The sequence below is a fragment of the Lepidochelys olivacea genome (assembly GCF_965140295.1).
Source record: "Lepidochelys olivacea isolate rLepOli2 genome assembly, chromosome: 7".
Taxonomy (NCBI): domain Eukaryota; kingdom Metazoa; phylum Chordata; order Testudines; family Cheloniidae; genus Lepidochelys; species Lepidochelys olivacea.
Window position 1 is genome coordinate 42305244 of NC_140417.1, and position 13625 is coordinate 42318868.

At 38.4% G+C, this 13625-nt stretch overlaps 1 protein-coding gene and 1 long non-coding RNA gene across 6 annotated transcripts in view; one reads left to right on the forward strand and one right to left on the reverse strand.

The window, feature by feature from the left end:
* Positions 1-1334: 1334 nt before the first annotated feature.
* The window catches only part of PRKCD (protein kinase C delta), a 127289-nt gene continuing 114998 nt past the window's right edge, over positions 1335-13625 (reverse strand). For all 5 annotated transcript variants that reach the window (XM_084634058.1, XM_084634059.1, XM_084634055.1 and 2 more), the window contains 6 exons: positions 13361-13452; positions 10383-10445; positions 6592-6730; positions 4172-4360; positions 3421-3549; positions 1335-1755 (listed from right to left, as the gene is read on the reverse strand). In XM_084634058.1, coding sequence (XP_084490184.1) covers positions 1597-1755; positions 3421-3549; positions 4172-4360; positions 6592-6730; positions 10383-10445; positions 13361-13452 — 771 coding nt within the window. In that variant the 3' untranslated portion in view covers positions 1335-1596. The remainder of the gene's footprint in view (positions 1756-3420; positions 3550-4171; positions 4361-6591; positions 6731-10382; positions 10446-13360; positions 13453-13625) is intronic.
* On the forward strand, positions 5886-10376 carry LOC311523752. Its single transcript, XR_014712413.1, has 3 exons — positions 5886-6191; positions 8773-8888; positions 9779-10376. It is a non-coding gene; the product is annotated as an uncharacterized lncRNA (long non-coding RNA).

Here is a 13625-nt window from a genome sequence, read left to right on the forward strand (position 1 = left end):
AGGCTAATAGCAGTTACATAGCTGTGGAATTTTCTTACCGGTTAGCAAATCAGGGCCCTCTTTTATGCAATAAACTTAGACAGCAGCACTTCAGTATTTGATCTATCCACTAGTTAAGGTCCATAGCATGCTACGGGCCCAGTTATTTTATGTAGTAGAGCAAGTGGTGTATATCTTGCTCTATCATTAATGTTGGTTATGATCCAAATGATTCAACTTTCTGTTTACTTGGAAGTAGACCTGTGTGAACTAGTTTTGTAAATGGTTTAACCCAGGTGAATTCTTTTCCCCCCCATCATGTACAGATGTTATTGAACTGTGAAAAGTTCACATGTGGTTATAACCTAAGTGGAAGCATGGCTTTGTTTTAACATCAGTTGTGCTGAAACACATGGAGCCACAGATGTTCTATTTGAAGGACATAGGTTGCTATTCCATATAAATCACCAGCTGGCAGTTCAATGGAAATGTTCCATCTCTGAAAGGCCAGGTAAGTGGACCCAATATTCCATATAATAGCTGAACCAGGGCTTTTTTTGTAAGAGGCAGTGATCTTATTGCTCATGTCTATTAATAAATGCACTTTAATATATTATACTTATAGCAGTGGAAACTTGTACTTCAGTCTCTAAAAATTTACTTCTAGGAAGTGGGTTGTTGCCAGATACTTGGGCCAGAACATCTGATGTGTATGTTTGCCAAGGATAAATATTTAGAGTAACCAATGAAGCCTAGCACATGGAAAAAAGATGTCATATAATGAATGGGAACTACTTTCTTTTTTCCTAATGTAACCCATCCTTTTGAGTTACACTGCAGGTGGAAGGTTGTAGCAGTTAATCTCGTAACTATTGTAATGATGCAGGATAGAAAGGAGATGTAATATTGGTTGGAGGAGATTAAATACTGCTGAATATAACTAATTTATGTTTCAAAAACTACACACACACTGAGGCTAAAGTTAGAGAATAGCCACAGACAACACATTTGTTACTTAACCGTGCTATGAAATTGTTTGGCACAGAATACTCTGGAGGTCCCACAGTTACATGAGTTCTTAAACTATTGTAAGACACCATCCAATATTTTAAGAGTATTAGTTCGTAATGAGCCAACATCTGACACGAAGAGAAACTAGTGTTGGGTAGAGTATCCTTAAAAAAAATCTTTGCTTTTTAAATCAGGAATGTTTCTATAATCTCAGTTTACCTTTTACAATAGATACACTTTTTCCTCCAAAATGACTAATTGCTAAAATCACAAAGTTTAATATAATTTCAAATAATTTTACTGAAGATGAATAAAAGAGCCTCAACCATATTTAAAAAAAGACAATCTGTTTTCTAAAGTCTTGTTTCCAGAGCAAAATATACAGCATATATATATATATACACAAACACAAAATTTACATTTTGCCAATTAATGCACACGATTCTTCATTTCTTAAACCTGACCATGCAAAAAACCACTGCCAGTTAATCAACAGTAAGACATTTTTCATGCTACCGTATATTATTTTCAAGGAAAGGTATAGAGACATGTCACTTAGCGTTTGGAAGCCTCTGTTTACAATATTTAACCCCAAATGTTCAGAGACTATTTATCCAGGATCTGTTCAAATTTAGGGTTAATAAAAGAGAATCCTGCAAATGCAGACTGATCCATAGATTCGATCAAGTTTTTGTCACTGTAAGATAACCGTGCCTTCTCACTCAGAAACTCTCGGTCAAAGTTGTTGTAGTCACTTGCTGATTTCTGTGTTAAACAAAGAGGGTGGAAATAGTTAGTGGCTTCTTTAGCGAAGCTGTGCAGAAAAGCAAAGAGAAAAAGTTTAAAAACCTGTAACTGTGAGCACAACGTTACATATAGTAAATGAAGTATTGTAAGATCTTGAATCCCCCCAGAACATAACTCTGAAAATATGCTTCGGTAATCACCCCAGTAGTTCTAATCATTGGAAGAGTATTAAATCACACTCTTTTACTGATGAAAACTCAAGCCAAACTAGTGAGAAGGATGTTAAGTAATGCTTTGTAGAAGCTTGAAAAGGTTAGACATCTGTAGATGTTCCTGAAAGCTCAAAGTGTCAATCTTTCTACATTTACTTTATGGGAAGCTCACTTTGAGGTAGATAAACACATCCAGCATTTCAACAGCAAAAGGCAGTTCATTTTAGTCATACTTGTTGGCCTATCAGTTACCGTTTTAACTAACGATCTTACACTGTGCTAGCAGATGATGGAGAAAACCAGAACACGCATCTGTTGAGTTGTTCATTCTCCATCAATCAAAAGATTCCATGATTATCACTAAGAGGTTTAGACATGTTCTGAGATGTGCTTTTTTAAAAGTGGTATTGCCAGAACTCCATCATGGCTTAGAGGCTCTCTATAGGGGAGGAGATATTTAAGTAGTAATTAAAGGCAAATAATTAGGCTTAGATAGCTCCTTCTGGTGTGTACATAGAGGGAAAGAGCCATGTAAATACCAAACAAAGAAAAAGCTACAGCTGAGCATGAGTACCAGCCAACTTAATATGGGCTACAACACACTTGTGTGTAGATAGCTTTGGTATTACTACTGGAACATAATCAATAAAATGGACACCAAAGAACTTAACAGTTAAACTGTGCCTATGATGGAGAATAGAAATCCTTTCTTCCCCCTGGATATTAAAAGGAAACTGATTTGAGCTGGTGTGGAACACTTGCATTTCCTAGACTGCTATTAGATAGACTATTGCCTCATGTTTTGGTTACTGTTCCACATGGTGCTAAATGAAGTGCTTTACGTATGCCTATGGAAGATTCCTAATCCATGTATATCAGGAAGGATTAAACATATATTGAGAAATGCAGTCATTGTTCAGATGTTTTGGTATGAGTGGCAGTGGTAATGATTGATTCTTTATAATAGAAAATACTATTTATACTTAAAGTGTCATCTCAAATGGTAGTATGAGATTATTAATTAATAATCTTTTATTATGTGAGCAATCCCACACTATGTTTGATAACATGTAAGTACAGGATGCTCTGCAATGGAAAAATCTACAGCTGGTCCAACTATTTATTTCACTGAAAAATCCTTATATCCACCTGTAGTTCATTTCCCCCATTCAGCTTTAATTAATGAACTGTTCACATTCCTTTCCATCTGTTATTAAAAAAAAAAAAGCTTGAAGGTTTCGTGTTTCTTCAACAAGCATCTTTACTAGTGGCATCCTCATAGCCATACTATCTAACAGTTTTTGTTTATGTCACCACCTGTCTCTAGTTTCAGGAATGAGAATTGGGAAACTCAGAATGACAGCAGCAGCTCTGGCTCTTACAGTCAATATGAATCATCGGGGTAACCAGCTCTGTGACAACAGTGCAAAACCACCATGTAGAGTACAGTAAATGTTGGAACGATACATACCACTTTTGGTTTGAAAGGAGGCTCTATCTCCCTCTTCTCTAGTGCTGTCCAGTTGATTGTTTTGAAGAAAGAATGCTCCTTGATGTTCCCAGTAATTCCTAGTCTCTTTGTTGGATCCCTTTCAAAGAGCTTTGAAATAAAGTGTGTATAAGATTGAGTTCTGTATCCTTACACCTCCTCAGTGGGAAAGGGAACACAGGGCTTTAGCTGGTACTGGGGGTACATGGGCACTAACAAAGACAGTGGAAGTGAATTGTATGTACCGTTGACAGGAACAGGTAGTCCATGGACAGTGAAAACGAAGCATGTCTGTGCAGCAACCACACAGAGTGATTGCAGTTCACGTAGACATACCTTATCTAACTTGAGTCAAGCTAGCTCCGGTACTCAAGCAATGAAGCTGTGGCAGCATGGGCTTCCACATAGGCGGTATAAACCCATCTAAGTCCCTGTTTAACTGTTCCTGGGGTAGCCTGGGCCGAAGTGCATGCTCCACGACTGCAGATCAGACATACCTCAAGGGTTTCCCTGTCCCCTCTAACATAGCACAGATACAGGCTTAAACTGAAACCAAAGCAGATTTAGGGCTAAGGCTAGTCCATTTTAAACCTTTCACAGAAGTGAAATACTTTTATTAATGAGGAGATATTTTACTGAAAGTGCAATTTGGTGAAGTTAGTGCCAGCTTCCCTTCCCTTAATACAAATGTAACAGTAAAGGATCTACCAACTGTGTCACAGCCAACACCTACCTTCTCTAGTAGGCCCTTCGATTCCTTGGTAATCCACCGCGGGTAGTGAGGCGTGTCCACTCGGATTGACTCGAACAACTCATCCTCATCGTCGCCATGGAAAGGAGATTGTCCAATAAGCATCTCATACAGCAAGACTCCAAATGACCACCAATCCACAGAAAATGTGTACTTCAAGCCTTGAAGAATCTGTTGCCATGACAAGACGTGCAGGGGAGAGAAACACAAATTTTAATAAGGAAATGCTACCTCCAGAGGCTCACTTAACTAGGCCCGCAAAGACTTAAAAATAATTTTTTGATCATGTCCAAAAATCACAGTCTGCATCTTAAAAGGTTAAATCAGCTTGGATACTAAGTCATAAGTACTTAGTTTTCTACCAGTAATCCATTTATCTGATTAGGGATTTATAGCTTCTTTTCATACACAATGTAGACCTGCATGTCAACTACAGCAAAAAGAATGAGAGGCATTTTGAAACAGCAAAATCTTCACAAATCAAGAAGCCACAGAAGAGAAAATTAATTCAGTTTTTGACATGATTATGACCTCCGAAAAAGGAGCTTTATGTCCTACTTAAGTGGCTACAATTTAGATTGTAGCTAGCTGGATATGGAAATTGAGTAGCTAAACTTTTGTCCAGTTTTGTAAATGTATTGTTCACTTGTAACATGGACTTCCTAGGCAGAAATATTGTTGGGCACCTGACAACTTAGTTTTTCAATCATTAGAAGAGAGTGGACTTAATTCTCTTCCCACTTGCACTCGTGTAAGTCACTGCCACTCCTGTGCACGATGAGGAACTATATGACTGGAGAAAACAAGACTGATTGTGATAAAAGAAAATAATTTACTAACAAATGGATGTTTGCTGTGACGGAGCTCTCAAAGCTGTAAGTAGGATTTCAATGATCTCATTCTGGACTATAGTACAGGTGAGATTTTAAGAGCACAAGTCCCATTGAATTTCAAAGCCCCCCCGCGCCAAAAATCAAAATGAAAATGTTTTTTTTAACCTACAAGTTGGTTTGATTTTCAGTTTCATGATGTGGGAGAAGGAGCCAGCAAAGACCAGCTCTGAATTTTGACCAAGTTAACATTTTAGTTGAAGGGCATTATTATGCAGGTAGCGCTGTATGTGTAACACAAGAACCTCTGGATTCCAACTGGCAGGGATCACCAGAAGAATGTGATGGACTCAAAGAGCTCAGACACACACACTGAAACTTATGTTCTTAAGGTCTATGACTAGCAACTGGTCACAGGTAAAAAGCAGGTTTTCTTTCAGGCACAAAATGTCTGCTTACACTGTAAATTATGAATCATATGGTTCATAATGGACCTCCATTTACTCTGAGCTCAGTGCTGAGGAAGGATTGTGAAATATTCAGAGAGGAAATATACAGGAAGACGTGAACTAGCACTTTATAAAAAGGACAATGAACTTTTGGTGGTATAACTATGGGACACAGGTACATCCTCATTCTTTCCATCTGTGTGGCCAAGCTGCTAGCAAGCTTGTCCTTATGAGACAGGGTCTCAGTCACTCTGCTTGAAAATGCTGGGGAAAGGATTTGAGGTAAACGATCTTGTAGGAAATAGGGGAATGCCTTGTAATTAAGTTTTAGTCTCTAGAAAGTGCATTGATTTTGTTTTATATGTAACCATTTTTCTAGTATTCTCATTTTCTATCATGTGAACCTCCTTTGTTTGATAGTAAACCTATGGTTGTTTGCTTCACCCACAGCACTCATGAAAAGTGTTGATTGTGAGTTGAATCTTACAACTTGGTGTGTACTATTCCTTTGGGAAGAGCAGATGTAAGTTCTGTGAGTGTGCAGGGGAACAGAGGCTGAGCATTCCTGAGGGACACTTTGACAGCCCAGTGGATGGCATGGGCCTGTCGCTACCTGTACAGAGTGGGAGGCCTAGAAGGCAGTGCTTGTGTTGCCAGAGGGTAATGATTTTCGGGAGCTGATCCACAGCAGACAGAGACAAGACTTCCTCACACTAAGGGCAGGTAAGTGGCAAGGTGCCTCACAATCATGAAGAACTACAGTATTCATGGTGGAATTATACCAGTGTTCATTGGGCAATAAGGTAGAATGGATAACGGCTGCTTAAAACTTCACTAGCTGGATAGATTTAATATAAAAAATGAATTGATATTTCAAAACCCCAGTGCATGCTTCAGAGTTCTGCAGTATTTTTAGGACAGCATTTGGATTAATCTCTTTCTAATTGGATTACTAGCATTTAGGAATAAATATTTTTAAAATAAGACATTCCCATTATTCTGTGAAAGGAAATATAATTACATGTTGGTGAGTGCCAAAGGAGGCTTGCTAAACAAATTCCGCATTACCATTGTCAATATCAGAACTTTGCTCTTCTAAGCACTTGACTGGTTCTGTGCTTACCTCAGGTGCTATGTAGTCTGGGGTACCACAGAAAGTACTTGCTCTGTTCTCTCCAACCATGTTCTCTTTGCACATCCCAAAGTCAGCTATTTTGATGTGGCCTTCTTTATCAAGCATCACATTGTCCAGTTTGAGGTCTCTAGAGGGAAAGGTTAAAAAAAAAAAAAAAAAACAACAAAATTTCAGTATGCTGCTTTGTTGAAAACAAGTGACACACATTACTGCCAGGAAAAGTTAAATTGCCTCTCACTGGGTGAACATACTTTCAAAATTACTAAAATAAGTATGTTTTCCCCATATTTCTCAGTGCAAGTTATTTATATTGTTAGTACATCTGGGCAAATAACAGATTTTTTTTATTTGGATGGAACCAAAAATTTATTTCCAAAACTTTCAGCAAATCAGAGAAAAGTTTTCATTTACGTTTCAGGAAACTTAAATAAATGTCTTGATTTTTACTGTAATAATTCACCAAGATCTATGCAAATCTCTGAAATATTTCAGTGTTGCTGTATCTGCAGTCTTTGCAGAAAAAATTTCACCTGACTGTAAATGTGAATCCAAAAGACAATTTTGTTGTGTCCCCTCACCTCCCCCTCCATGTTTTAACTATTTCCATATTAAGACAATACCTAAGAAGCGAGCGAGGTAAAACTGAAGTTTCTGCAAACATAACCACAGGAGCCACGGCTAGGTGCAGCACTCCTACCATTACTTGCATCTATTATAACTATGAGTTCTTCCCTTTCCCTGTAAACACATGGTAAATTACTATAATCTATTTTTCTATCCTTACCAAGTTTGCCTTTTGCCAAAATCCATTGTGAAGGAAATAGACTTATGTTCAGGACAATCTCTCCTGGTCCCTGTTTGCATTGGTGGTTGAAGGGAAGAAGTTAAATGTTTGGTACAGAATTACTTATTTATTCCAGAGACTAACAAATTTTATTTGAGCATGAGCTTTCGTGAGCTACAGCTACAGTTGCATCCGATGAAGTGAGCTGTAGCTCACGAAAGCTCACGCTCAAATAACTTGGTTAGTCTCTAAGGTGCCTCAAGTCCTCCTTTTCTTTTAGCAAATACAGACTAACACGGCTGCTACTCTGAAACTTATTAATTCCAGAGACTTACTAACCCCCAATTTGCAAGAACTAAAAGACCTGAAAACAGCTACCTTTTACAAATGGCTCACAAATATTTTGTAAGGGTCCCTGCCATAGCATGAAGGGAACAAATCATAGGCAAAGTGTCTGAGGATTTTGGAACAGCAATGTGTACCTTCCAACAACTGTTCTGAAACTACTCCACATGAGAAGCTATTGCCATTGAACAGATGCCTGCACAATGATTAACTGAAACATCCCAGCTCTTCCCTACCCATGTTGCAAAGATGGCATTTATCTTCGGGATTAGCCTTGTTCAGTTTTTCAGACTTCATGTATTAGTATCCTTTGTGGAAATCCTTGGGACGCTAATGAACCACAGAACAGACTTGTGTTCTGCTTTACAGCAGCTCAGTTTGGACTCTGCATCTGTGTTTTGTAGCAAATGCACGGATTCTTATTTGTGGCTGGGATTTTCAAAAGTGGTTAGGTGAGCTGGGAACACAGCTCCCTATGAAAGTTAAATTCTTGCCTTCAGTTATTTCCTTCAGGGTTAAAAAATAGTTCCAACTACCTTGTCACCACTTGTATGCTGCCAATAGAAATAGCAATGGCCCTGACATAGCCTCAAATATCTGAACACTTCATGATTTAGTTGTGGCTGAAATGTCAGCCTAGTTTTGTTCAGTTGTGAAGATTATAGACCACAGCATTATTGCTAATTCTGTTCTATAATTCTAGATACTTGCTTTGAAGTCTCTTAGGGCAATAATCTGTATGCCCAGAAACTCACTCAGATTCATTTGTACTAAATTTTGTTTTTGGAAGTTTGGTATAACCAGAATGAGATTTCATCCAAAGTCCAACCAGCTTATACTTGGCGTCTAGTCAGAGATGACTGTACAGCAGCAGGGGGTTGCACTACACTTCACTGTGACCACTGTGTTCATGCTGTTTTTCTGAAGTCTTTTTAAATCATTTAACTCTTAATGGTGTGAACATTATTGATGCAGTATCTCCAGGTCTTCAGGAAAAGCATTTACATTTTCTTTGAAGTGTTATGCATTTTTTTGTGCAGCAACACATACCAAGGAAGGCACACTGAACAGCTGCCAACAACCCTGTTACTGACCTATACGGACATGATTAGAGCAGATATTTCACAAGATGACTGGGAATTCTTTTTCTCCCTTGGTGAGTTCCCCAAAGCAGCTGCTAAGATTGTCAAGAGAGGGTGATGTACTACTCAAGATCATGAAACAAATGTTAGAACTGTCCCTGACCACTCCAGAAGCACATGGTGTGACAGGCTGCACCATTAATCCCTCTCTCCAAGATTGGACATGACCCCTACCTGTCCCATTGGATTATGGCTGTTGATACATAGACAGAAACATCACTCTCATTTAAATGATTGTTAGTTTACTCCATTAAAATCAAATAACGTTTGAAAATTCACCTGGAATGTGTTCATTCCAGCATCACAAATATTTTAAGTTTGTATTGATTTTTAGGGCTTGTCTACAGGGGAAAATTTACCAACAGAACTTCATTTTGGGTGGGGGCACGTCTTCTAGAATAAGAGTGTGTTTCCACCATTTGTTTTCTGGTAGATGTCCTCATATAGATAAATCCTTAGGCAGTTAAACAAGGGTTTTTCATTTGATTGTCAAGTGTCTTGGGGTCTCCTTCCATTGCCTTTTCCCATGCCACCTGCACATTACAGCCCTTCTGTGAAGATGCACTGTTGTGGGCTACCTTAACCACCACCCACTTCCATCACCTGCTAGCAAATTTCTGAATTTATACAGGAGATGCATCCCAAATATCCACAGGAAACATACAGTGGAACATTTTCTCCCCTCTGCCTCTTTAAAAAGAGGGGGCCCATCCTCACCCTTTAAGTTTAGCACATAAAGGCTAGTGTTATCAGAACTAGCACCAGCATCACAGCATACAGCTAGTCTTTTTTTCTCCTAGGTACACGACTAAATATAGGCAAGTGTACATATATGCTGAAGCGGGGTATTACATAGTAACTTAAGTCTTAACCTTTGCTGCCTCTTACTTTTCTGTTTCAATAGGGGAAAGAGGTGACAGTTTGATCTCAGCAGTACCAGGCAATGGAGTTACACCATATTTACCCAACTGCACTTGAGATCAGAATGTAGACCACAAGGTCTAAACACAGTGTGAAGAATTTGGACATCTGCAAGCTCATTTCTGACTTGAAGTTACAGCCCAGGAAGCAGTGTCTCTCTCCTTATTTCCTAGAGACGGCAGCAGCAGAGAGCTTTAGCTGCAGTGCTTTTCACAAAGAAGTCAACAGAAATAAACACAGCCTCAAGGGACCTCTAAATCTCCATTACCACCAACATAAAGTCAAACTGTCTCAGTCTGAATATGGTGCTTGGCAATAACTAATGTGAAACAAAGACACTTCTGTGTAATGTAAATAATTATTTCATTATTCTTGTTGCCAAGGAGAAAACACGAGAAAACAATTATAGATTCATCTCAAGTACTTGCTGAATTCCATCTTAAACATTTGATTTTATTCCAAGGGTATTAATAAAGAACTGTTCCTTGTGTATGTCCTGGTTGTAGGTTAATCACAGAATCCACTAATACATCACAAGAAATATACCAAGTGTCAAGGGCCCCATATCAGAGGTGCTCACTACTCACCTATAAATAATGCCTTTGCTATGAAGAAATTGTAAACCGCATACTATTTCAGCTCCATAAAACCTGAAATAGAGCAACAACACTTCAAACTGGCTTCCTTAGTTAAACAAGACATTTACTACATCGTGAACACAACTAAGAAAACCAGTTTTTTTATGAAAGATGAATAGTATTGTAAGTTTACATAACCATTATGGGCGGGGGGGGAGGGAGGGGAAAATCCCATATATTTAGTTTTTGCATCATTACCCTGTATAGCTTGCAATATGGACGTAATGCAGTATTGAATACTGTTACTTGTGAATTACTGTATGCAATAAAACTGCAGTTAAAATTAATCTCTCATATCTGCCATATGTTTCCAAGGAATGGGGACTGACAGTTTACAATATCACTTTGGTATCTCTCCTGAAAGCTACAAGGTTTTTATTATAACACTACTGTTCAGTTCTATACACACAACTCCAAACATTATGGAAGATAGCAACTTCCTTTTCTTGATGCTTTGCTTCCACCATGGAACACTGTTTCTGATCTAACCTTTAATCTTCCTTTACACACTTGGAGAGGTGCATAGCTGAGCTTCAAGAGGCAACAGTAAAGAATAAAAAGTCAGAGTCCAGGAATCTCATGGGATCACCTTAAAACGGATGGGGTTCTTCATGCGAGAGAACATTACACCCCATCCTTCAATAGTAAACCTGACTATAAAAGAAGTCAGTGAAATAAAGGTAGAGCTGAACAAAGCCAAACACCTTCCTTCAGCATTCACCAAAATATCTGTGTCTGGGATTTTTGTTGAATTTTACTTAGATTTTGAATGGAAAGACCATGTCTGATGAACCTGAGTTTAAATTGCGGAGAAAACCAGCCTTAAGACATTACACAAGAGGCTGTGGTTTAACAGAGGTTGGTCTTGTAAGACAGACAAAACAGAACTGTAGACAGTTTGGGGATACCCTAGGGTGTTCTCTTAATGAAAGTGGCCTCCTGTAAAGTTTGTTGGGAGGGCTCACTACTGTTTGGGGAAACTGGAGTTGGATCAAACTCCGATCCTAGCAGTACACTCAGAATCTGGACAGGAGGGAGCTCTGTCTCTGTTGTCCATGTGGCCTCCGCTGGCAGTCCTAAAAGTACGATGTGCCAGTTTAACATGGAGTTTTTGAAGGGGGGAGGAAGAGAATAAAAGGATCCCTTCAAGCTTCCCATGCCCCCTCCCTTTTGTGAAGAGCTATACTGAATAATTTTAAAACCCAGCTGCCAACTTGTTTTCATTCCTGAAACAAGATGCATCTGGCAACCAACCCAGAGCTTCTGAAAAACACACTGTGGAAAGAGATACTCTCCATATCCTGCACACTAACCTACTGTTCAAGTAAAAGTAATTTGAGAAGCTCTCTTATGGAAAGCAATACAAGTAACATGACTGGATAGCTAGGCATGAGAGCGAATGCTTCAAGGTGGGGTCCTTCTGTTGTAAATCCATCTTAGACTTTGCCCCACAGCCTTTTATGCCAAAACTCTGTGATGAAATGAAACTTGATATTTGTTAATACAGCACATAATAATTTACATGTAATCCCAAACTGCATATAATCAAGTCCAGCGCTAGGCTTTTTTAATTTTTTACAGTGTCACACACAGATTAAACATTTACCTTCCCTGTTAAAATTTTTGCACACCCTAAATTTAATGAAGACAATAAAAGGACAAGTGCCTTTTTAAAACCTGTTTTGCAGAAGGTGTCTAATATCTACCAATCCTGCTGCCTAAAGTTTCATATGATTAGTTGCTCAATGTGCCCACAAATGATCCATAATCATTACTACTAAAATATGAATGAGTTCTTCTGTGATTTTTTTTTTCATTGCTAGTCTCAGGTAAGAGCACAGGAAGCATTTGTATCTAATCAGTCTCCTTTTGCTAAACACTCAGAAGAGAAATTACATTTGTTTAAACAAAGAATAAGTGGATACCATACTCTGATGCACCAGCCAGTTAGCTTGGTGTTTTTATTCTGCTAATTTTTGGGCCTTAAGATAATAAATGAAGTTTGCACTTTAAATTTGGCTTGGAGTATGAGGTAGAGCTGTGGGAAATTCTGACATCTCTTTTCACTCCAAATCAGGACAAGAAGTTGAAATTTATAAAAAAAAATATTTCAGAACAGAAATTTCAGAATTTTTTTTTATTGAACTGAATCTAAAAATGAACCATTACAGGTCAGTTTAATAAAACAGAATGTATGAATTCTGAAAGATTTCATTTTGATTTTCCCAATGGAAATGCTTGAAGGGAAGGCAGAAAATGTTTGGATTCTAATCTGCCAAGTAAGAAGAGTGTCTCCATGTACCATATCAAGTTTGCAACACAAGGCACCCTAATTCATCAATGATTACTTGTTTTTACTATGCCAATCAAATAGAAAATTGAAGGGGGCGGGGGAAACTTATTTTTCTCACACACAGGAGTTCAATATATAAGGATGTAGGCCCAGAGTCTAGCACAAGACACTATTCTAATAGGAAAATTGCATCTGAAGCACTGCTAAGAAACATAATTCACATTCTGCAGCTTCTTTCTGGTCTAGAAATGGCTTATTAAGTTCCCTTGGCTATTTGACGTAATCAAATCCAACTCTACAAAGGAAATTAAAAGAAGGATAAGAACATTTTCCTGTGCCACCACGCACCACCAGTCCATTATTACAGAAGGTCATTCAGTATATGGAACAAACTCTTCCAAATATGTCTTGACTATTCACCCAATTAAACAGATTGGCTGAAATCGCTAGGTCCTTTAGAACTATAAGCAGTAAAAACTAACAAAACAAAAAACTAACAAAAACAAAACTAAAAAACAAAAACCGTGAACTGTTCTCAGCACAGCTTGTCCAAGATGCATTTTTTTGTTTAAATCTTATTTTAAAAACTCCAAGAAAAGCAAGTAGCAATGTAGCTCACTTATTTGGGACTTACGTTGCTCTGAAGAGATCAAAGCGCCCCTTGTCCTGTATGTGGAACATCAGGTCCCCTCCGTTCAAGAACTCCATAACAAAAAACAGATGATCCTATTCACAAAGCAGGAGAGAACACAAAATTAACTTGCTTATGCAATTGTGACCCAGTATGGAGGTGCTGCTTCCCTCTGACCAAGAAAAGGACTAAGAACTGATGAGGGTGAGGGGAAGTTGGCAAATGGCTTTTATGGAATGGTCTTTGACTTTCCCAGCATGCACAAGCT